Source organism: Pseudochaenichthys georgianus, chromosome 10, assembly GCF_902827115.2.
Source record: "Pseudochaenichthys georgianus chromosome 10, fPseGeo1.2, whole genome shotgun sequence".
Classification (NCBI taxonomy): Eukaryota; Metazoa; Chordata; class Actinopteri; order Perciformes; family Channichthyidae; genus Pseudochaenichthys; species Pseudochaenichthys georgianus.
In genome coordinates this window covers 31,082,980-31,109,126 of record NC_047512.1, presented here as the reverse complement: position 1 = coordinate 31,109,126, position 26,147 = coordinate 31,082,980, and the positions used below count along the sequence as shown (strand labels likewise).

At 42.9% G+C, this 26,147-nt stretch overlaps 1 protein-coding gene across 1 annotated transcript in view; it reads left to right on the top strand.

Annotated features, from left to right (window-relative positions):
* The window catches only part of LOC117454371 (connector enhancer of kinase suppressor of ras 2), a 112,185-nt gene that overhangs the window by 68,221 nt on the left and 17,817 nt on the right, over positions 1-26,147 (top strand). The window contains 10 exon segments of the mRNA XM_034093586.2: positions 8,276-8,403; positions 8,531-8,742; positions 10,122-10,208; positions 11,008-11,216; positions 16,085-16,122; positions 16,221-16,263; positions 20,440-20,488; positions 21,226-21,398; positions 22,474-22,547; positions 22,677-22,748. Coding sequence (XP_033949477.1) covers positions 8,276-8,403; positions 8,531-8,742; positions 10,122-10,208; positions 11,008-11,216; positions 16,085-16,122; positions 16,221-16,263; positions 20,440-20,488; positions 21,226-21,398; positions 22,474-22,547; positions 22,677-22,748 — 1,085 coding nt within the window.

Genomic DNA, 26,147 nt, shown 5'->3' with positions numbered 1-26,147 from the left:
TGAGTGCCTGTTTTTCCTGGCCACGGTCAGGGTCCTTGAACACAACACAAGCCTAACGTGTCATCACGTGGTATATGTCTCGTCTGACAGGGGTGTAGTTTTGACGGAAAGCACCAGAACCATAGATATATATATATAAACACTAGATGGCTCACACGCGCTGCTGGCCAATGGAGACCGACGTTGCCACTTGGCCGCCATCTTGCTACAGGCAGTGCTCTCATTCATAACATTATGGTTTACTATTTAAATAACCATAGCTTGCTCAATTTTCAACCGATTTTCAAACGGTTTGGTTTTTTATAAACATCAAAGATGTAGTTATGATACTGCATACTTATAATCATGGACTTTCATATGAAAATAACATTAATCAGATAAAGCAATAGCTATACACACACACAAGGTATTTATATTAAATATTTGCCGGTGTATATATTTCCATTTATTTTATTATATTGTCAATATTTAAAATAAATTATAAATAAATTATAAAATTAAAATACATTTATATTTTATATATAAAAATCGGTCTCATGTTACCACTCTGTAAACCAAGAGTTGTTAATTGAGCAATGCCTTAGCTTGAAGAACAGGGACACAACTAATGACAATAGCATATGTTGGTATATTATTTAGATATTCACACCTTTATCAGAAGAACCAAACCAACATAAAATGTGCTCACAGATAGGCCAGTTCTGTCTAATTTATCACAATTATTTTTGACATGAGATCTTCATATCATCCTAGTTTTGTATTTAGTTTCTAGATTTGTAAACAAATCCAGAACCTTTGAAATATGTTATTGAAAAAAGACCAAGAATAATATAAACTGTACCATATGTCCTTCTGTAGTCCATTTGTGGTTTGTCTTGACTCACCCCGGCTGATATATCACAAAATCCACTGTTTAAATTGTTCCCTATATTGCCCCTATGCCCCTGTAAGGTGTCCTTGGGTGTTATGAAAGGCGGCCCCCCAACATAAATGTATTATTATTATTAAGAAGAACAACTTGGTGTGGTGTGGAGGGGATGTAGGAAGCAGGAGCAGGTGGGGAGAGATGGGGCTTCAAGGTTCAAGGTTATTTGTTTTAAATGTGTCTTGCACACAATAAAATAAAATACAGTATACCACAAAACCAATAAGACACACAGTGACACATGGCACACTAACAATCAATCATCGTCCAGCCTCAGCTTTGGTATTCTTTCACAACCATGTTATGGGTTTATTAGACTGAGCAAACATAAACATATGTGGTGATCCCACGGGTTCTTGTTTGCAGACAGCGGCGATTGGAACATCCGTAGGCTGCACAAAAGTCCGGCATAGTCAGGTACTTCTGTAAACACAAAGCCAGCAAATTCCTGTATCATAATGCAAGATGTTTTTAACAAGACAAACCACTTGGAAGAAATCATGTGTAACTTAAGTTATGTTGAAAAGAAAGAGCAGTTCTGCCTCTCCCACTGGTGTAAAGTTGCTGGGTGAACTTTGTAATACTAGGTCTCACTGACAGCCTCTTGTTATTAGCCAGCTAATAAATACAACCACATACACAAAGAAAAGCTGCAATTTCAACATGTCCAAGCATCCTGTATCATAGCCATGCTAATAATGTTTATAATAAACCAAACCGTTTGTAAATCAGTCAAGATTTCATCGAGTTAAGAGTATTTTTGTGCAGATCACTCACCTTACAACAGCTACCATAACGCGAATCAGAGTAACTGTTGACTGTAGCAAGATGGCGGCCAGTCAGCTACGCTGGAAAATCTCCCATGAGCCATCTAGTGTTTATATATATCTATGACCAGAACGACCAGAACGCAGCTCCGCTCCGGCACTTCCAAAAATTGCAGTACCCATAAGGAGCCATACACATGCTGCAGTTTTTGCGTGGCTGTGTCTTAGTTGTAAGCCCAGTGGCGATCTGTCATACTGATCATACAGTCAATAACTTTGATGTTATTAGCATCTGGTTAGCTAGCTATGCTAACGAATATAAGAAGCTTTTTCTCCAACCAGTGAGGTAAAGGCACATCTTTATATGATCATTATAGTTATAAAAAAATAAGAGAATAAAGTAAACCGGTATAAAAGTTGTTATTAATAAACAAGAATACAGTTTGAGAGAGGAGTGATTTGTAAAATATCCATAAAGAAAAGAAAATCTGTTTACAGTTAGGTTTCATATGGATGTTGAGAGATGTATCCATAGATCTCCTAATGTTGCTCTCAAAGTGCACCAGATTCATGCTTTTAAAGGAATGGTCCACTCATCAGATAATTAATCAAAACTTCAGTATTTAGTGAAACATTATGTTTAAACCATACCCTGAAGAAATCAGCGATATTCCCCGGTAAATAATGATTTTATAGCTCTTTTTTATCAAAACCTTTATATTCCGTCTGGCCGCCGCCATTTTTGCCATTTTCAGTAGTCACGTGATGGTCGTGACGTCATCCATGCGTTCACTTTGTCAACACACGGAAACATGGCTGAATATTTGAGTTCGGACTCGTCAGCAGAGGAAGAAGTTTTGATGTTTTATCAGTATGACAATACGACACCCTCTGTCCGTAGACCCTCACATCGTACAAGGAAAAACTTCAGAAGAAAACCCCCAGTTTAAAGGGAACATGGGAGAAACCTCAGGGAGAGCAACAGAGGAGGGATCCCTCTCCCAGGACGGACAGACGTGCAATAGATGCCGTGTGTAAATTGAAGAGATAATACATTTGCAACATAGGTAGTCCAGATGTTTGGAAATGCATGTGTGTATAATAGGAAGATGATATAAGATACTATATGTATGCATGTAGTACCACCCTTGCTAGCGATTCCCTCTCTAGTTTAGCATACTCAGCTTCGTTGTCCCTGGCCATAGAATCACGATTTTATGGGGCCGGAAAAAACTGGGGGAAAATACACACTAGTCGGTACTACGCTATATGGAAAGGCCACCAAAAACTGTCCTGGCCTGGACGCTAAAGGACGTTAAAACGGGACTAGCCGCTGCAATGGAAATGCGCTATAACATACCTTATTCTTACTCCGAGCACTACTTCTGCTCCTCCGTCGCTTCACACTTGCAGAGGGCGATTTCTCAACTGGCCGAACTGGTGTCCTGGTCGGTGATGACACCAGAAAGACCGATGGTACTGCATCTCCATTAAGTAATGGTTGTTCCATAAATCCCATGTTATGTTTTATCATACTCTCGTCTCGAGTAGTCGTCCGGAAATTTGAAATGTTCGCTGCATACATGAGCCTGTGAATCTTTCGGTTCGGGCCGGCCACATTTCGCTAGCCACTGCCTCTGAATGTACTTCTTACGCTTACCTTTTGGCAACAGATGGAACTAAGCATTCCGTGGATTGTTCCTATCAGAATTGTGGCAATATTTCGCGATACAGTGAGGCATATTTGAAGAGAGAAACTACAGTAAATAACATGGAGATCAACGTGTCCTCGAAAACCAAACGCATGGTTTACGCCACGTCCGGAAAATGGCGGCGCCCACAGTATTGATGTTATTTCGGTATATAATCAGTTTAAAATCACTGATAATGTCATCGGATTAAAAAAAAAAAAGAAAGACTGGCAGAGACTGGTCTGTTTTATCGGATGATAATTATTTAAAAATGAGTGTCATGAGCATACCATTCCTTTAACTTCAACATTTAAAAAAAAAAATCTTCCCGGGGGAGCAGGACCTAAGCTCCTCTAGGGACAGGTCCCCCCCACTTAAATCATGTTCACATGGATAGGAAACTAAATACATTTCCACACAGTGTCCATATCTTTCTGTTTTGGTGGTCAAGCCACAACCGTGCAAGTGCATGCATGCGTGAGTCATGGCAAGATATTTGGATTAAGAGGTTGCTTTTTCTTTGCACAGCATGAAAGAAAGGCCAAATGAATGGGCTGTGATTTTAGTATTTTTAAGCAGAGGTCAATAATTTGTACGGCCCTCGGAGGATGTTGAAAACATTGAAATGGCCCTTGAGAGGAAAAAGGTTCCCCACCCATGATTTAGATCATGTAATAACCATAACATTTGCTGCAACTCAATCAACATCTCTGCCTCCAACAAGGTTGCTGCCTTGTTAGATCCCCACTCTAGGTTGTTACCATGAGCTTATTGTTACATTTGCCGTGTGCAACAGCAGAGGATTGTGGGAATTCTATCCCTGATGGGCTGCTAAGACACAAACGCGCCGTTAGCACCGAGATCAGAGCGCCGAGATATCTGCGAGAGAAGAGAAGAAAGCAGACTTTTAGATTTGTTCTCTCTCGGAAAGACTGGAGCTCTTAATTATTCATAAGCAACTACAGGCAGCTCCACTGGCTCCGAAACAAGAGCTGCTACTCAGCAAATACTGGAGATAATGCACTGAATCCAAAATATCCTGCTAAACAGCCTGCGTGTGTGTGTCAGTGTGCAGACATTTTGAAGCGCGGCCGTATGCACGCTTGTCCATTTGTGTGTGTCAAAGCGAGTGTGTTTCTGTGCGAAGGGATGTTTTTATCAGTCGCGTTGCTCCTTTGAGAGGCTAAGGATCTGGGTCACTGCACTCCTGAAGCTTGTTTTTTGATACTGTACGTACATGCTCTCACAAATAAACACACATGAAAACGCACTCTCATATTTCTAAGCCCGGTATTAGAGGATGAATTGCACGGCTGTGAAGTGTAGCACAAATGTGGCAAATGTTCAGCCGGATTATCACCGAATCCACAAAGGAAACAATTTATCTCTGCAAATTATCATGTGATTCCAGCCCCAAATCCCTCCATGGCAACGTCCTTTATTCTACTCAATAACATCTCTCTCTTTTTCTCTTTCTGTGTGTGTGTTTGAGTCTACCGTAGGATGGAGTAGAAGCAATTTAATGATCCACTGTAATTACTATGATGCTGATTGCTGCTGTGTCTGCTGAGTTGCTGTGCAAATGTGCATCATGGCGGGGGTCATGTCATGCGTGATTGGAGGCCTCATCACAGGTCACTTCACTAGTCACACGTGTGCCACACATGGTCCATGACCTGGCTTTCATAAATCTGTTATATGTTTAGATACATAAATAATTTCTCTATGAAACTGCCTGCTATTTTAGGCAAAACGTGTTGTTATGACTTATTAATGGGCCAGCCAAATGAGTGATGTTTTTTATGTTTCTTTGAAAAAAATTCTACAGTACTTTCTTTTGGTCTACTTTTATGGCAGCTAATGCAACTTGACATGTCTGCCATTATTCCTTCAAAGATACATGTTTGATAAAAAAAAATTATAATGTAAGTGAAGGTTCTTAAAATGTAGTATATCTTGATGGAGATCAAGAGATAGAAACAAAAGCCAGGGATTTGTAAGTAAATGGCCTTAAAGGAGAACTACACCCATTTTCTAATTCATACATTCTATTTTTATGGTCTATAACAGTCCAAATATGTTTACTATACATTACAAAATCCAAGCCCTTGAGTGCTTAAACCTTCACTCAAACTGTTGATACCCTCAAGTTCCAATACAAGAAATCCTTCTTATTACATATTTTAGTAACAACTCCTAAAGGGGCCCTATTATGCCTTTGAGTTGTTCCCTTTCCTGTTGTTTGTTAAAAAGGTTTGCATGTAAATGGTCTGCTAAGGTTAAAATCCCCAAATGTCCCTCCAGAGGGACTTTCTCTCCCACAATCCCCCCTTGCCTGAAACGTGTCCATTGGACTTCTTTGTTTACTTCCACGACATGGGGACATCACGACGTAACACTGAGCTTCTATTAGCGCTCCAACACAGTACGTGATTAAGGGGCGGGACATCTCTGAGCTGTTGACCAATCACAACAGAGCCGGTCAGCTAACCAATCAGAGCAGACTGGGCTCAGGTTTCAGACAGCGGGTGAAAAGAGGTGCTGCATGTTTTGAACATTAAAGCATGAAAACATGTCACAGTAGAGGCACAACATACACATATGAACCTGAAAATAAGCATAATAGAGCCCCTTTAATATGTTATTGTATTATATCAATGAGTGCAAGCAAAGGTTGTGGGATGGGGAACATTGGTGTGGAGAGGGTTTGAAGCAGCAGATTATTTTGGTATAGTTTGGAGTGGACACAGCGGGGGTCAGATGGTTTAAGTCAGGGGTCTCAAACTCAAGGCCCGGGGGCCAAATCCGGCCCGCGACTTCATTTTATGTGGCCCTGCAAGAGCTTGCAAAGAATATAATACGTTTATTATACAGTTACATGCCACTTTACAGAAGCAGGTTGCCCATAAACTACATGTCCCACAATGCATCTCGTTTTGTGACATGTGCACTGAAGAGACTTGCAATTATTTGGCCTGGACTTCTGCTTTCAGACGTACTACGTTATTATCCTATCCGATAATAATCCAATTCAGAGCCAATAATGTAATATAATACATTATTTTATATATATATATTGTATATTTATATAGGTACAACCGGCCCTTTGAGTGCAACCTTTATGCGAATGTGGCCCGCGATGAAATTGAGTTTGACACCCCTGGTTTAAGTGCTGTTTTAACAGACTGGAATTGTTCCTGCTGTGGAGGTCCCATCTCTCTCCACTTCTACCCCCAACTCCCCTTTCCCATGCAGGCAGCAGTGGGCTGTAATCACTAAATTACTGTTTTCACTCTCAGCTCCAGTCACCACACTGCACAGCTCCCCTCCGCACTACTCCCTCTTCCTCTCACTTGCACTCTTGCTCTCTGTTTCTCTCTCTTTGTCCTATTTCCTTTGCTCTGGCGTCCCTCTCTTTCCACCCGGTCTTCATTATTTATGTGAAGCCGTCTTACTGTAAGCTGCCTTCACGGGAGGAAGACCGTGAGAGAGAGGGAGAAATGAAGATAGAGACAGGGCCTGGGGATGGAAGTAGAGAGGGAGAGGGAGGGGGGGGGGGGGTGGATGGAAAGTTTGGAATATGAAATGAATTCGCCTAATGCACTTCTCATGAAATGATGAAACATTGGACTTTCTAATGAGAACGCTGCCCGCCTCGCCGTCGCTCCGGCTCTCTGTCTGTTTTCCATTCCGTCCACATGCTCTCCTCTCTAAAATGGAGTGTGCTCTTCAAACAGTATAGTAAAAACAAGTCATTTGTCTAAATCTGAAATCCTCTTCCTCGGGCGAGTGTTTGTCAACCGAGCTGCTCCTCAAGAGTAAACCAAATGATTCACGTAAACAATTGGACAGAGTTTCTGTGACATCAGAAGCGAGGCACCCTGTCCTCACCTGATGACACATGCATCTACGTGTCCTTGAGTTAGGCTGATGTAGGAGGTCACGCTAGCTTTTTCCCTCCGCGTTCTTCTTCTCTCGTAGCATCGCAGAGGGCGAGGAGAGGAGAGGTTGTCATGGGAACAGACATGGAGAGCCCTGTGTGAGTGAAGAGGCTAGAGACAAAATGACAGAATAGTGAACGAGCGTTTGAACGTGGGAGAGGCTGCAGTCAGAATAATATAAAAAAAGACAACATACACAACATAGCAACTGTGGGGAAATAACTTTGATTCAGTGCTAAAATGAGTGAGAGCTGCAGTTTGAGGAAGAAAACAACAAATAAAATGTTCCCTTCGCTCATAAGCCGTAAACCGTTTGTTTTTCTCTGAGGCAGGAAAAGATTTCATGCTCAGTTTCTACAGATGTTGCTCCCAGATCCCCTCACCATGCCCCATTATAACTAACTGACAGTGGTGTACAGTTACTAAATACATTCAAGCACTGTCATTTAGTACAATGTTGTGGTACTGGAAATGTACTTTTCCTGCTACTTTGTGTGTCCTCCTATTAATTTCAGAGGCAAATATTGTGCCTGTTACTCCATTACATGTTTGATAGCAGTGACTTTGAAATTTAGATTAATTAATAAAAAGCATAATCAACATATCATTTATGATGTATTATTATAGGTTAAGATCATCTTTTAAATCCCTTTGGGAAGTGTCCCGGTCATGTGTTCATTTTGCAGGATTTTTTTTACTAAATCTATATAAAGTAACAACAAATCCTGCAAAATGAACACATGCCTTACTAATTATTATATCATGATAACATTTATGTTGTACAGAAAATAGGAAATAAGCTGGTCTGCAGAATGAGTACTTTTGGCTCGAAGTTTAACAACTGTTCACTGTCCCATTACTACTTTCACTTAAGTAAACATCTAAGTACTCTGCTCAGTGAAAAAGGTGCAAGTCATTCACCACTTCTTCCTCTCCTCTTCCTCCCTTCAGCCGGTCCCCACCAGCCCCACCAGCACCTCCCCGACACCCGTTGGAACTCTAGGCATGTCCAAAATGGACGCTCCCAGCATGCAGGACGTCTACATCCTCTCCCCCGTCTCTGGACTCTACAGCACCAGGTAAGCACACACAGATGTTTGATGATGATGATGATGATGATGATGATGATGATGATGATGATGATGATGATGATGATGATGATGATGATGATGATGATGATGATGATGATGATGATGATTTCTCCAGGGATGAGATGGGCTTGATGTCCTGCGACGAGATCAACCGCTACAGCGTTAGCTCCCAGTCCGGCTCCAAAGGTTCGGAGGCCGTCAGCTACTACCTGGACCAGGACAGTGGTCAGTACTTCTCCCTGCTGGAGGGAGACGGACCCCCGGGTTCTGACTATGACAGGACCCGCAATACGGGGGTTCGTAGGCGGGACAAGACCCCAACCCATGGTGAGATGGAGAGCGCAATTGAACAGTGCGAATGGGGCATTAACGGCCTGTGTTTGCTTTGTACAACCGCATGCTATCTCCCGCTACTCTTCTCACCCTTTTCTCAGAACTCCTTCCTTATGTGTTCATCATCTCTCACTTCATGGCTCAGCTTCTTTGTGTCTTTACCTCGCGTCCCAAAAACACTGATCACATGCCACAAAAGGTCAGTCCAAAACCACTGTGTCCAGCTCCCTGTCTGCCCCACCACCTGTGTCACACTTGTCCGAGAAAGCTTTTAGACATCCTGTACCGTCCTGGGAGACTCTCAAGGGGACCTATTATGTGAAAGACGAGGGTCATGTGACTGACGGAAGTATTGGAAGACAATACGATTTTTTGGTAACCTTGATTGCTATAGGTCACTTGTATTGTAAGAAAGTGATTAGTGAAGTGGCACAGAACACAACTGGACTTGAAAGTTAATCAATACATCTGTGTTTCTGTTAATGTATTATACAAAAGGATTGGCTTCCAATCCACAAATCCGCAGAGAATCTGAAGGGTACTCCATCATGAAAAATAATGCATGTATTAACCTGTGAGTCAGACCAACTCCAATATAAATGGATTCTCCTTGCCCGGCACGGTCATAAAAATCGTCCAGTATTTTGTTTTAACCTACTGAAAAACCAACCATACCACAAATATAACCTCTTTGCCAAAAGTAATTGTCATCCTCCATTGTTTGGTATATGGAGATTTTAGCCTCTTTGAGGTAATTGTCTTGGATTTCTGTAAGCAAACTCTGCTCTTAATAAGACTATATTCAGTACTATTATTTCAACAATTAATGCTTAGGTTTACCAACTGTACATTACCTGTCCAGCAATAAATTGTACAAAAACAAAGTTATGTCGCTGCTGAATAACAATATATTTCCCTCATTAGTCGCCGAAGACCAAAATAGAGATAAAACTAAAGTCAATATTCAACGTACACTTGTTGATCTATTCGAGATCCAACATCTGTGACCATTTTTTTTGTTGTAAAACCCTTTTATGTTGACTTTTATGTTGACCTCACAAGTGGTAATTAGCTATCAATAAAACATGCTAGCAGACTGCGTGTTCAGCTAACCCCCTTGTGGTGGATTAAAAAAAACTGAGAATGAAAAACATACTTGATATTATTGAATGAAAATAAGGCTGTGTGATCCCTACCTTGCACATCATAATTGAGAGTCTCCCGTTCCTCCCCCCTCAACTGCACACACTTTGTCTCACCTGTCCACCCCTGTCCAGCTGTCTCCCACGCTTTCTCTCAGTCACCGTCTTCCCGCGACACCCCCACTCCTCCCCCGCTTAGACGACTCTCTGATTGCTGATTGGTCGTTCCAGGTGACCTCAGACCCGTTTCCATGCCTCCCGAATATAACTGGATGGCCGAACCCAAGGAACCCAGCATGGGCAAGAGAGGGAGCCGAGGTACACACACACACACACACACACACACACACACACACACACACACACATACACACACACACACACACACACACACACACACACACACGCATACACACGCATATGAAAATATAGAAACGGTTTGCGCTTTGCTCCATACTCAACACATTTCAGCTCATTCTCTGGTTTTCATGGTGTGGTTGTGTGAGGATACATATCAGCCAGGTATGTATCGGACAGAGCTACAAGGAAACATAAATGCAAGGAAATTGCATTTATACAGCTGCTCTGGAAATGAGGGAATTTCTTTTTGACCAATTCTAACCAGCTTCACCGTTTTGCAGCGAGACTTGATCTGTATTCAACCGAGGATCCTCCACTCTACCATCAGAAAGTCCATGAATAACATTAAAGCACACAACTGGGGTCTGCCTTTCTCCTTCTCTCTCCTTCAGTCCCTTACTCCACATTTAGGTACATGGATAATAAACAAATTAAATGAGAAGCTTTTTCTATCTGGAATAACACTTTCTCTGACCGACAGGATTGAGCAGTTGTGCCCTCCAAATCAGCATAATCATGGCAAACAGATTAGCTGTGTGTCCCCGGCTGGATCCATATCAGATGCTTCAGCTCTGAGGCCCTTTTATCCCTTTCTGTTGGCTTTTTATCTGTAAGGGTTTCATCTGACTCTACTTTTGGGTTATCCCTCGACTTTACGACGCTTCTCCCCCCCCCTCCTCTGTGGGTTTTTCCGCTTTAAGTTGAGCCTGTCCGTCCTCTAACTGCTCCCTGCCTTTACCCCTCCTCATCCCCACAGATTCAGACAACTCCCTGCTGCGTTACCTCAGCGACGACAAGATCCTGGTGATCGAGGAGGAGCCCGAGGGTCCGGGCAGAGAGAGTCGGAGGGATTCCACCAGACGCTCTCGGCGCAAGAGCCGCAATCCCAGCAGCCCTAGCTTTCCCATCAGCCCCTCCATGCTGTCCTCCACCCTGCGCCTAGACCAGCCACCCGAAGCTTTGCCCGTATGTACACAGTCTGGGTTCTTTTACCTATTTAAAATATGATTTTTACAGTTTCAATGTATGTCTACTTTTGTCTGGTTAAGCTAGATCGGTGTCTATTTTGTTTACAAATGGATAGAGAAATGTCATGTAACTAACATGTAAAGCATAATGCTGGCTAGATTTTTTTATGTCAACAAATCCCATAAGAATTACCAAAATCAACAATTATTTGATCCTACTGAGATGATAGATGTTGTTAGAACCAACACATCCTCACTCCCAGGTCGGCCTATGTTGACGTTATGTCAAGGTCCCCTGTGTCGGCTTTTTCCAAGGCAAGAGCGGGGGCGGCCGTGTCTGCTTTTTCCAACGCAAGGGGGGGCGGCCGAGTCAGCTTTTTCCAACGCAAGGGGGGGCGGCCCTTAGCGTACATTTTCAACTTTCCGGGATGTCTTCTATATAGCTCCCTAAACGTATGTTGTAGACGTCTTGAGATCGCGAGCGAATGCTACCCGCAGATCCATTCTCACAGCGTTTATCAACCTTTTTCTTACTAAATATCAAGCCACACTTATTGTTTTTACTTCTTTATTTTAATTGAATAATGTAGGACTTTTGTTGCCGTCAGTTATGGGGAGAGTAGGGGCTCATAATACTGAAATCTGTATCTATTAATGGACGTGCCGTTGTGCGATAATTACAAACTCTTCAACTACAACCCTATAATTATATTTAAAACATTTTTAGAAGGCCTCACGAAATACTTTAATGTAAATTAAAATTAAAATGTGAAGGGATGTGTGTAATGTGGTGATTGACATTATTCACCCACGGATCTATCTGTTGGGGTTGTTGTTCCGCACGGACATTTTAGTTAACCGGACTTCCTGTTGTGAAATACGAAAACATTTTTGAAAAATAAAATAATACTTTATTCCGAGTTTGCTTGCTTTTCTCTTAGGAGGTCATCACATAACGGCATTGTAATACACGGTTCGGCTGCATTAAATATTACATATCTGCCGTAGTTTGCTATTTATAGAGCCCTGGTGAGAAGACCTCTAGACAAACAGGAAGAACTGCCGCCGAAACTGAATATGTGACTTGGATCATAAATATATCAGCAATTAAACAAAATCTTCGATTTCTCTTCACAATATAAGTCTCCTTGCAGTATCAATACTAATTCGGCTGACTTTTATATTTGATCCAAGCAGTATATTGGTATATTTACACCATAACGGTGCACAGCTGATAGAAAGGGACACCTGGTGGTTAAAGCACGTTATTGAAATGTATTATTTTTATTATTAGATATTCATAGGAGACACAGACAGACAAACTAATAAGGCTTTATTTAAGCATTAAAGAATACTTTAGGTTAAGGTCTTATTTTGAATAAGAAAAAAGCTTTGGGGACAAATATTAAGCCTGACAAAGTACTAATATATTGCTTTCCTGCAATGTTAACTATGTTGAAGCACTTATTTTAACTGATATTATACATATGTATTATACTCTTATAAGATGTATGTAGATAGTATAAGAAATGTGCAGATGGTTTAATGGTGGAGGTATACACACATATTGATAGATGTCTTGTAATGCACTGTTGAGGAACCTGCGACCCAAGTTTTTCATCTCCGACCTTGTCAGGTATTGAACATTCAATAAATAAAGAAGACAATAAAGAAGACAATATAAAACACAGAATTTGTGTGATTATACTAAATGATTTACAAATAAACACCACTGCATATTTACAACTGTTACACATGCTGATGTAACGCAAATGTTTCCAACTTGGGATCAATAAAGTATATCTTATCTTAAGATGATCGATGGCTACTGCCATATTTGCAAAATGTGCCTCTGAACCTTGACAAGTGCATGTTTCAGGCTTATCAATGAACAACAGGAGGGGTCACAGATATAAGACCAGCTGTTAAATAAAGCTCTTCTGACCTTAGCTGGCATGTGGGTATATATATTAATGCTGCCCATTATGGGCACAAGCAATTTTCACCCATTTATTAATTATATGTTTTAAATTTGAGTGTTTCCTATCCCCTAAACCTCCAGGGATGTACACAGTTTAATACTGGCAACTTCTTATTATGGGAAATATGAAAACGTCTTTTAAAACTACAACTCCCAGTAGAGACGTGCCATAGAACATGTTGCAAAACACACAATAGCCAGCATGTGTAGTTCTGGGGACGGGGTGGGGGAGGGGGGGACGGGCTGGACCCGTTCAAATCCATTTTTGGACAGTCTGCCGTGGTTCCATCCCATTTCAAAGTTTTTTTCGACGCTTGGCGTAACCCTCGGCGCACACTCAAACATCCAATCACAGAGCTTGAGGACTATCACAGGGTTTGTCAAGCGAAGCGGAGAGAATACTTCTGGGTGTAAAATTCTCTAAAGCAACTAGGCTACTATGAGCTGCTCCGACCCTCGGTCCTGAGTCCTGACGGACTCCAACTTGTGTTTATTAATCAAACAAATAAATAAACACAAGGATAATGATGTGTTATTGTTGAGTAAATAACAGTGTGTGGTTTAGAAAAGAATACAAAATTAGAAGGAAAAAACGATGAAACAATACAGATTTCAGTATTCTGAGCCCCTACTCTCCCCATAACTGACGGCAACAAAAGTCCTACATTATTCAATTAAAATGAAGAAGTAAAAACAATAAGTGTGGCTTGATATTGAGTAAGAAAAAGGTTGATAAACGCTGTGAGAATGGATCTGTGGGTAGCATTCGCTCGCGATCTCAAGTCGTCTACAACATACGTTTAGGGAGCTATATAGAAGCCTATGGACATCCCGGAAAGTTGAAAATGTACGCTAAGGGCCGCCCCCCCCCCTTGCGTTGGAAAAAGCCGACACGGCCGCCCCCCCCCCCCTTGCGTTGGAGAAAGCCGACACGGCCGCCCCCCCTCTTGCGTTGGAAAAAGCCGACACAGGGGACCTTGACATAACGTCAACATAGGCCGACCTGGGAGTGAGGATGTGTTGTTAGAACATGATCTACTTTATCTTATTCCTCTGCTCTGTGATCTTGGAGCTCCATCGTTGTCCAAACATTATTACATTTTGCATTCACTTCAAATGCAAAATACACATTGCATTTGAAGTGAATTTGAACCGGTGTAAATCTTTAGATAGAGAGTTGAATGCTAAGCTCCTCATCTTCAGTAAAACTATCAATCATAAGTAAAGTTTCTAATTTATGTGATGCACTTCTTGCATGTGACTGATACACAATGCCAATGTGTTAATACATTGTAATGTTGACCGGATCTAGTGGATCCCATGAATAATCAGAGTAAAAGTCTTATGACTATTTTCACAGGCGGAGTATATGTAGTTTATCATTTAATATGTAATTTCTTGTTTTTTTTACTGCAGACATTTTGACTAACGCCAATTTGAATAATACCAGGACCCTCAAACTGAAGGAGCTAAATAAAATTGAGCTATTACTAATGCATTGTTTTCTACTAACAAATGTGAAACGGTCTGCTGTAGGAAAAAAAATACTATTAATAAATTACTAGTAGTGGCAGCTAATAAATCACCTTCAAGGCTTTACTATGACTCACTCGCACAACTTCCTACAAGTGCATGTCCTCTCCAAAGGTTTGTGTTTGCAGGATAGGTCATGGTGTTCACAGATTCACACACGTTGTTGTGTCTGTCAGGTAGAGGAGACAAAGGAGAGTGAGGATGATCAGTGTCATTGCATGGCTGCCAGATTCACAGATTATGAGAATGACGGTGACACTCTGAAACACACCCCCCTGTAACTTCTCTATCAAGCACAGACACAAGAACACACACAGGCATACACAAACAGACACACACCAGCACAGTGGAGTGCATTTGCATGCAGGGTAGCCATCTCACGACTCATCCTAACTCATCCTAATATCCCCATCTCCTCAGACACGCCTGAGTCTAAATAGGAGTTTATTCTGGACAAACACACATACACACTGGCATGCGCACATGCACGCAAAACACGTATCCCTGTGAGTAGGTGCATGACTCAGCATCAGCCAGACCAATTACAAGAGCGACTGACCGACTGTGCTTAAAACAAGAGGCACGCAAACACACACATACACACATCAGCGCTAACAGCTTAGCTAACACCAGCCTCTCTAACCCTCTCAGCTTCTCATGCTGGTGACTCATATCTATTCGGTGGCACATGAAGTATACTATCCGGCACTAACAAGCATACGCTAACCTTAATGACCTGCTTGTTTCTTGACCCTCGTTCTCTCTGCATGATTCTTTTCGATTAACATCAACATTTATGCAAAATAACATGTTATTTTAAACTTACCGATGGACAATTTATAGGGAAGTTTCATGTCTAGCAGTCCTCCACATTTTGTAGAGCAACTAAGGCCCCTACAATTTGAGGTACCACTTCCCCAAAGCACTTTAGAACAAAGCAAAATTAAAAATGTTCATATAAAATATTTTACTTCAAAATAGATTTGTCTGGTTGATGATTGAATCCTCTACAAAACCACTTTTGAAAATCTAGGCCTCTCTTAAAGGGACAGAGTTTGCCTTTTTACATGTATCTGTTAAAATAATGATCAGAATCTCCCCAAACTTGTACTGGATGTTCATAGTTTCACAGAGGCATTTCATAAAGCATATACAGTTTTTCACAAACACTTCTAAAAAAAAATTGAAATAAATAAAAATAAAGTTAGAACATAGTTTAGAAATTGGATTATCAAGATACATCCCCTATACAAACACTAAATAAACCACAACAATATGATTATTGCCAACAAAGGTGCAAAGAAGAAAGTGCAAGTCTTAAATGAGGCATGTGTTCCCCTTTTCTCTCTCAGCGGGGTGCGGACACACTGCGAGCGGACACAATAGACCGGTGAGTCTGTGGTTGTTTGTGGTTTAACCACATGGATTAATGGAAGGAGTTGAAAGAGTTGTTTGTGGTTACATTTAATCCTGTGTGTTGTCCTGTAGGTACTCCGGCTCAGGGAGCTCAGGAGCCGCCTCCATGAGGAAGGTAGGAGAGCAGCCAGAGCCAACGAGCTGACTGTGTATTTTTCAGATGTTTTATAGATCAATAGTTCTGATGGCTTAGTTACCTGATGTTTTAATAATGCTGCCTTTTTCAGTACATTTTTATTCTGTAACTGCATTTTAATGATGCAACAGAAGCTTCATTCACATTAACAATGAACTCACTATAAAAAGTTAAAAACTAAAACTTTAATAAATATGGGAAAAGTCCTGCAGATTCTAAGTTAAGAATTTGATTAGAAAGTGTAGCGTTGAAATGAAACACCTCTTTTGCCTTAACATGAAGACTCATCCACTGTTACATGGAGATGGAGTGTGTCCAAATAGCAATAATGGCTAAACATACAGTCAGGCAAAAATCGGAGAGATACCTGAGATAAAATCCATTGGGGACTCCATCCATCCATCCATCTTCTCCCGCTTATCCGTGGTCGGGTCGCGGGGGTAGCAGTTCCAGCAGAGAGCCCCAAACATTCTTTTCCCTGGCGACATCAACCAGCTCTGACTGGGGGATCCCAAGGCGCTCCCAGGCCAGCGAAGAGATATAATCCCTCCACCTGGTACTAGGTCTACCCCTTGGTCTCTTCCCAGCTGGACGTGCCTGGAACACCTCCCTAGGGAGGCGCCCAGGTGGCATCCTAACTAGGTGCCCGAACCACCTCAACTGGCTTCTTTCGACGCGAAGGAGGAGCGGCTCAACTCCGAGTCCCTCCCTGATGACCGAACTTCTCACCTTATCTCTAAGGGAGACACCAGCCACCCGGCGGAGGAAACCCATCTCGGCCGCTTGTATCCGCGATCTCGTTCTTTCGGTCATGACCCATCCTTCATGACCATAGGTGAGGGTAGGAACGAAAATGGCCCGGTAGACAGAGAGCTTTGCCTTCCGGCTCAGCTCCCTTTTCGTCACAACGGTGCGGTAAAGCGACTGCAATACCGCTCCCGCTGCTCCGATTCTCCGGCCCATCTCACGCTCCATTGATCCCTCACTCGAGAACAAGACCCCGAGATACTTGAACTCCTTCACTTGTGGTAAGGACTCATTCCCTACTTGGAGTGGACAGTCCATCGGTTTCCTGCTGAGAACCATGGCCTCAGATTTGGAGGTGCTGATCCTCATCCCAGCCGCTTCACACTCGGTTGCGAACCGATCCAGTGAGTGCTGAAGGTCGCAGACCGATGAAGCCATCAGAACCACATCATCTGCAAAAAGCAGTGGTGCAATCCTTAGTCCACCGAACTGCAGACCCCCCCCCCCACGACTACGCCTCGAAATCCGATCCATGTATATTACAAACAGGATTGGTGACAAAGCGCAGCCCTGGCGGAGGCCAACCCTCACCGGAAATGGGTCCGACTTACTGCCGAGGACCCGGACACAGCTCTCGCTTTGGGAGTACAGAGATTGGATGGCCCTGAGTAGAGACCCCCTCACCCCATACTCCCGCAGCACCTCCCACAGTAACTCCCTGGGAACCCGGTCATACGCCTTCTCCAAGTCTACAAAACACATGTAGACCGGATAAGCGTACTCCCAGGCCCCCTCCAGGATCCTTGCGAGAGTAAAAAGCTGATCCGTCGTTCCACGACCAGGACGGAATCCGCATTGTTCCTCCTCAATCTGAGGTTCGACAATCGGCCTGACCCTCCTTTCGAGTACCTTGGAGTAAACTTTCCCGGGGAGGCTGAGTAGTGTGATGCCTCTGTAATTGGCACACACCCTCTGATCCCCCTTTTTGAAAAGGGGGACCACCACCCCGGTCTGCCACTCCTTCGGTACCGTTTCCGACTTCCACGCAACGTTGATGAGACGTGTCAACCATGACAGTCCCTCAACACCCAGAGCCTTCAGCATTTCCGGGCGGATCTCATCCACCCCCGGGGCTTTGCCACTGTGGAGTTGTTTGACGACCTCAGTGACCTCCCCCCGGGAGATTGGCGTTGATCCCCCGTCATACTCCAGCTCTGCCTCTAACATAGAGGGCGGAGTTGTCGGGTTCAGGAGTTCCTCAAAGTGTTCCTTCCAACGTCCCAACACTCCATCAGTTGAGGTCAACAACGTCCCATCCTTACTGTACACAGCTTGGATGGTTCCCTGCTTCCCCCTCCTGAGGTGTCGGACAGTTTTCCAGAACAACTTTGGTGCCGCCCGAAAGTCCTTCTCCATGTCTTCTCCGAACTTCTCCCACACCCGCTGCTTTGCCTCGGCCACGGATGAGGCTGCTGCCCTTCGGGCCTGTCGGTACCTTGCAACTGCTTCGGGAGTCCCCCGGGATAACAAATCCCTGAAGGCCTCCTTCTTCAGTCGGACGGCTTCCCTGACCACCGGTGTCCACCAGGAGGTTCGAGGGTTACCGCCCCTTGAGGCACCTAAGACCTTGAGACCACAGCTCCCCACCGCGGCTTCGGCAATAGAGGCTTTGAACACCGACCACTCTGGTTCAATGTCCCCAACCTCCACAGGAATGCCCGAAAAGCTCCGCCGGAGGTGTGAGTTGAAGGCCTCCTGAACTTGGGCCTCCTCCAGACGTTCCCAGTTCACCCGAACTACACGTTTGGGCTTACCAGGTCTATCCAGAGGCTTCCCCCGCCACTCGACCCAACTCACCACCAGATGGTGATCAGTTGACAACTCCGCCCCTCTCTTTACCCGAGTGTCCAAAACATACGGCCTCAGGTCCGATGATACGATAACGAAATCGATCATGGACCTTCTGCCTAGGGTGCTCTGGTACCACGTACACTTATGAGCATCCTTATGTTCGAACATGGTGTTTGTTATGGCCAATCCATGACTAGCACAGAAGTCCAGTAACAAACCACCACTCCGGTTCAGATCAGGGGGGCCGTTCCTCCCAATCACGCCCCTCCAAGTGTCTCCATCATTGCCCACATGTGCGTTGAAGTCTCCCAGCAAGACTAAGGAGTCCCCTTCAGGAGCCCCATACAGGACTCTTTCCAGGGTCTCCAAGAAGGCCGAATACTCTGAACTGCTGTTGGGTGCATAAGCACACACAACAGTCAGAGTTTTCCCCCCCATAACCCGCAGGCGTAGGGAGGCGACCCTCTCGTCCACTGGGGTAAACTCCAACAACGAAGCACCTAACCGGGGACTTGTGAGTATCCCCACACCCGCCCGGCGCCTCACACCTTGAGCAACTCCGGAGAAGAATAGAGTCCAACCCCTATCCAGAAGTAAGGTTCCAGAGCCGACGCTGTGCGTAGAGGTGAGCCCAACCAGATCCAACTGGTACCGCTCCACCTCCCGCACAAGCTCCGGCTCCTTCCCCCCCAGAGAGGTGACGTTCCACGTCCCCAAAGCCAGCTTCTGTCGCCCGGGTCTGGTCCGTCGAGACCCTCCGCTTTCACTGCCACCCGTCTGGCAGCGCACCCGCATTGGGGACTCTGATAATTAAAATTTAAATACAAGATAAAAGTCAGATGAGGTAAATTGCTTTCCATATTTAGGTTACAGGAAGCTGTGTTAGTCATTGGCCCTCGCCTCTCCTCTAAAGCACATGAGTTGTATGAGCGTACAATGAGTCAGCGCCACTGTAAACAGATATTTACTCAGCTTTGTTACCAAGATAAAACCCCCGAAGATATATTCAGCTTGTTTTGTTGATACCTTTAGCGTCTACTCACATTAGCTTCTTCTGAAATGCAATAGTGTGAAATTCAAGTGTGTTTGCTAACCACACAATTATATTCTGTGACTTTGAATGGGGGGGGGGACTGTGCTGCGGGAAAACGGTGGACCTCTGTCGCCTGTCAGCGCTACTTTAATGAACCGACCTGGCCGTTCTGTGATTCTCCAGATGGCCACCTGCCGGTACCGAAGTGGGCCGATTGGCGTTGGCCGATTGGCGTTGGCCGATTGGCGTTGGCCGAGTGGCCCGACCGGCCCACTTCGGTACCGGCCCATCGGGATTCGTCCCGAACGTCCCGATGGCCAGTCCGCCACTGTCTCCATCGCAGGTTGTAGGTCATTTCCTGGCTGCAGCAGTATTACTGTTGTGATCCCTCTGTGCCAGTAATCCTCTCTGCCCTGGGCTGGATAATACATTAAAAATAAGCTAAACATGTAGAGTGAACTTGCTACAACCTCTCTATGTACATGAACACCAACCTAGATTGTTTTTTTCCCTCTCCCCTCTAGTCTTTCCATTACACCTCTCTAAGAACGAAAACTAAAAAGAGAACTAAAGGTAGGCTCATTTTCTCTTCCTTACCTTATTTTTGGCAGTTATTTTTTTATTTATTTTTTTATTTTACCTTTATTTAACCAGGATAACTCATTGAGATTAAAATTCTCTTTTTCAAGAGAGTCCTGGCCCAAGAATGGTAACAGCACAGTTTCAGACAGTTTTACAGTTACAAACAATTAAATAACACACAATCACAACACAGTCATACACTAAGTTTAGCCAAAGCATTTACAGACACAGCGGCCTGCTTCAAGGTCAATTAAAGTTGTACCACTGTATAGGTAGGAAAACGTTTCACCCCCAAAGTATGTCTCAATCTAAATGTCTGAACTGTAAACTAACCCGGAAGCCTGACAATATAATGAAAAGTCCAGATGCACAGTTCTTGATCAAAAGTGATGCATGTACTGTTGCAAAACCATCGCACTTGCACAATATATTTTCTTGCAAACACCTGCCGTATTCGATTTATTGTTTACCTCTTTTAGATTTATCACTGTCACTGAATATTCTTATGCTGTGGAGATGTGTTAAAAATATCTTCAGTTTAGAGGAATTAAAAAGTTAACATCAGATTTTTCAAGAATAAACTCTTAACTGTAAGCTACTGCAGACCTAAAGTCCGTAAATGTTGAATTAGCCAGCCCGGAACCGCTAGATAAATGGTGAACCTCGTTTTATTGCCAAATTCTTTGAAAATGACTCAGTGTTAACAACGTTCTCTTCTCTCTTTTTAGGTTCCCTCTCTAGTGCCAGTAGAAGGAGAATTTCCTGTAAGGACCTTGGCCACGGTGACTGCGAGGGCTGGCTGTGGAAGAAGAAGGATGCTAAAGGTTACTTCACCCAGAAGTGGAGGAAGTACTGGTTTATCCTCAAGGAGTCCTGCCTCTACTGGTACACCAACCAAAATGTAAGGAATCACATTCACGTCAATATGTCCTGAATCTCATCGTTAAAGTCAGACTCTGCAACACCTTCCTGCACTTGCATTCTGTTTTTCGAACACGCAAAACAATCTTGCAACTGAAACAGATATCAACAGCTTTATTTATCTATAATTAAATATACTATTGAGTTAATATAACATAATAGAGCATAATAGACATTGTAGGATCCAGTCACTTGAAGCTTAACCCAGGTAATTGAATATTTGAGCCACTGCTGCTTACTTTTTATTGCATTTATTTTGTTCCCCAGCTTTTATAAAAGCGTTTATACATAAACATAAACATTAAACATAAAATAACAAGATTGCCAAGTCAACTGGTTAGATTCCAGCTACAGATTTGAGAAAGAAAAACACCAACAATAAATATAGAAGTTCATTGTACATGTTGTTCATTATAGTTTTCACTGGTAACTGTTATAAAATAAATATAATAATGTGATCATTAATCCAAACACATTTTTAAGGGTAACATTTCAAACCATTTTCATGTGTATGGAATTCATTCCGTGTTACTGTCATTGCTTTATTGTGTAATATCACCGTTCACTCTCAGCTTTTGTATTAGGGCTGCAAGTACAGATTATATTTATTTACTTGACTTTAAACATGGAAAACATCTAATTCTTACATTTGTGAAAGAACCAACAATGTTTGCTTATTAATTGAATGTTGCAGCTCTGATTTAGATGTATCTTTCGTTGCTGTCTGTAGTAGTTTGACCTGATACAAGCAAAAAACTCACTGTTAAGACTTTAAGGTGTAGTTTGGATATCTAGATTAATAAACATATCTGCAAATTAGGAAGAAAAATATCTAAAAATGTGTTTCTATGCTCCAGTTTTAAAGCTTAGATAGTCAATTATAATATATCCTCATGTTAAGTGGGGAAAGAAGCCAATACAAACAGCATATGTTGTTTTCATATGCTTGACTAGAGTACTGCTATCCAACATAAAAATGGGTACATCAGTATGTATGACATTTTGTTCTCTGTGTTGATAATGTACCGCCACTCTCCATCTGTCTGTGCCTGCAGGATGAGAAGGCTGAGGGCTTCATCAGCCTCCCTGAGTTCAGAATAGACCGAGCCATCGAGTGCAGACGGAAATTGTGAGTATCCCTCACATGTCGCCGAAATTACTAATCAACTACATTTGCTATCACCCACATGACATGCACGCACGCACACCTACCGCGAAAATCACTAATCAGTCTTCTTCTCCCCCCGGCTGACTACAGTGCCTTCAAAGCCTGCCATCCCAAAATCAAGAGCTTCTTCTTCGCCACAGATTGTCTTGAAGAAATGAACAGGTGAGTGTGTCTGAGTGTGTGTTTGTGTCTTAATGTGGACGACAGACTGGAGACGTCCCGTGTCCTTTCATGAATATTTTAACTGAGTAAACCAAGTTTACACAAGGCAACAGGCCACACAACACTGCGCATGAATAAGGCATGAACCCGGCCCTCTGTTGTTAAATGTAGAACTGTGTGTGTAATTGTTTGTGTCACGTGTGTGCTCGTGTGACATTTTGGAGATGTTTACAGTATGATGAGCTCTAATTATCCTCACCTCTCCTCAATGACATGGGGCGATAATTGGGGGAGGGTAATTAACTAGCTATATTTGACTTCCATGCTGCGCTCGGAGGTTGATGTGTGACAGCCCTTTCATGTGCATTTGTACGTGTGATTAAGTGGGAGTTGATGGTATAGGCATCAGAAGAATCTCCATATATGTCTTGAAATGCTTACTTCAGGATTTCTCAGCTTCTGGAGGCAATAACATCGGAGTGTTAGGCTAATGTAGTGTTTGCAGCAGTTGCGATTGTAAATCCAAGCATACTTGGCCAATCAGCATCATTTGCTGCAGCAAGCTCCTACTTGATAGTTCCAGGGCCAATACTAATAATAGCATAAGAAGTACATTTACAGTCAAAACGCAGATTAAATACCTGAATTCCTACAGTGTAAAGGTTCCTGGGAAAGTTTTTGCAGTGAAAAGAGGTATAACCTGTGGTACAATATACCCAACGTATGCAGACAGATAATAAGAAACCATACTAAATAAAATGAAAGACAAAAGTGATTCCCAAAACAGATTAAGATATCCTAAACTCTGGATTGCGTCCAAACTCAAAACTTCTCAAACTGTACTAAAACAGGAGGAAATACGCATTTTATGGGGACTACTTTCAGCGATGGATTAATACACATTTGTTGTACAACTGAGTATCTCTGGAAGCCGAGCTAACTGTGTATCTGGGATTATTTCAATGAAACTACAGTGCCTATGTTTATCTTTATGAAGGAATATTTTATGAGGCTCAAACCCTGAGGTTACCTACTGTAACCCCAGCTTCTATGAGTAAATGGCGCAGCCCTCTAAGGCTATCGCTATTGGGTTATCCCCCTGCGCCCCCGCGCAGCACTGAAACACTTGTAGTCCACGCCCACCCGCTAGGTGAGCCCCACCCTCGGGCCTCCTTCCGGTATAAGTAGGAAGGGGGCCCGGCAATCTGCTCCCATACAAAATAACTTTTCTTCAGCTATTCGTAGAGCCAGTGGGGCCCAGCGCTTAGAGGGCTGCGCCATTTACTCATAGAAGCTGGGTTACAGTTAGTTAACCTCAGTTCTATTTCGTATATGGCTTTGCCCTCTAAGGCTATCGCTATTGGGTTAAGGGCGAAGCATGATGTAGTCTGCGCCCCACTGGGTCCGCCCAGCTCTAGAAGCACAGACACACCTGCTCAATAACAACCACTGCCTGTTGTGCCATGCGTAATGGCGCATCACCGTCCCTGGAACATAGCAAAACATGCCTGTCTTCCCGACGGGGTGAAGGCTGGGAACAATACATACCGGCCGCTGTGAGAAAGTAGAGACGAAGGTCCCACCTTGTCCTGCGATCATAGAGGGGGAACAGCAGCTCTCTGCGTGTCAGACAGGTAGGAGAGCGCACAGCTGGATCCCTGACGTCACTCACTCTGACCAGACACTCCGTACAAAGTGTGTCAGAGGAAAAAGGAACATCCCTCCTATAAGAGGGAAAAATGGCCGCTCTCCGCAACACGTTCTCACTCCCATCCCGTCACATATTGACGGACGGTCAGGGCCCCTCCCCGTCGCTATATTACGTACAGGGTACCCCTTGCCCGTCAGGCTTCTACGGGCAGGGCGTCCCATAGACCTTCATAGACCACATGATCAACAACGATGGCTGACCTTCGTGTTATTCTCGGTAGAAAATGCCTATTTTAAGGTTCATTTGGCCATTAAAATGAGTTTTGATGTCATTTTATGCGAGTAATGAGTTTTTATTTCTGATTATTTGTGCAGTACATGTACATGATGTTTAGTTTGCTAGTTATGACGAAGATTACTTCATGAATGTGTACACATTCATGGTTGCTAAGGTGGTTGCTATGGACGCTGCAACAGCTCCCAGACCACGTGATCAACAACAATGGCCGACCTTCGTGTTATTCTCGGTGGTCGCCGTATCATTAAAAAATGCCTATTTTAAGGTTCATTTGGCCATTAAAATGCGTTTTGATGTCATTTTATGCGAGTAATGAGTTTTTATTTCTGATTATTTGTGCAGTACATGTACATGATGTTTAGTTTGCTAGTTATGACGAAGATTACTTCATGAATGCTAACGTTTTTTTTGGTGGAAATGTGTTTTTTTCACAGCAAAGTCACCCTCTGTACTTGGACTTATTGGGAGAATCTAAAGGCAAGAACATCCCAAATATTCATTTAGGTCTTTATTTTAGACCTTTAGTGTTGCCGTCTGTGAGGAAAATACATGGGGCTCAGAGCCTCGTATTTTTAAAATCTTTTTTAATTTTTTAATTTGTTATTCTTTTCAAAATAACACACTGTTATTTACTCACCAATAACACACAATTATCCTTGCTTTTATTTATTGGTTTAATTCCATAATCTCGGTCTTTTTTGGTGTTCGTCAGAAACTGAATTTCAAAATAAAAATAACCGGAAACAGACGTAGCATTTCGAGCGATTACCCAAGATTCTCAGCTACGCTGATTGGATGTTTTAGCCGCAATGCATGCTGGGATTTGGTGTTTATATAATATGAAATCCGGAAAACATTTGAAAAGACTAAAATAATACTTAATTCCGAGTGCTCTTGCTTTTCTCTTCGAAAGTCATCACATAACGGCATTGTAATACACGGTTCGGCTGCATTAAATATTACAGATATGCCGTAGTTCTTTATTTATAGCGCCCTGATGAGAAGACCTTTGGAAAAACTGAAGAAATGCCGCCGAAACTGAATACTTGACGTGGATCATAAATATATCAACAATTAAAAAACTTCTCAATTTCTCTTCACACAATACGTTTCCTTGCAGTATCAACACTAATTCGGCTGACTTTTACATTTGATATAATTCATAGAAAGGTTATATTTACACCATAACGGTGCACAGCTGATATAAAAGGACTGTAGTTTTTCATTTCATTTCATTTCATTTCAAACCTTTATTTATACAGATAAAATCCCATTGAGATCATTGATCTCTTTTCCAAGGGAGACCTGTTCAAGTAGTTCCACATGAAACATAAAAGCATAAACAGAACAACAAAAGGACATCATACAGCATCATTTACATAATTATCCACATAAACAGCAATAGCTTCTGACTGACTAGCATCCAACCGAGCTTTAAAAACATTTAGTGG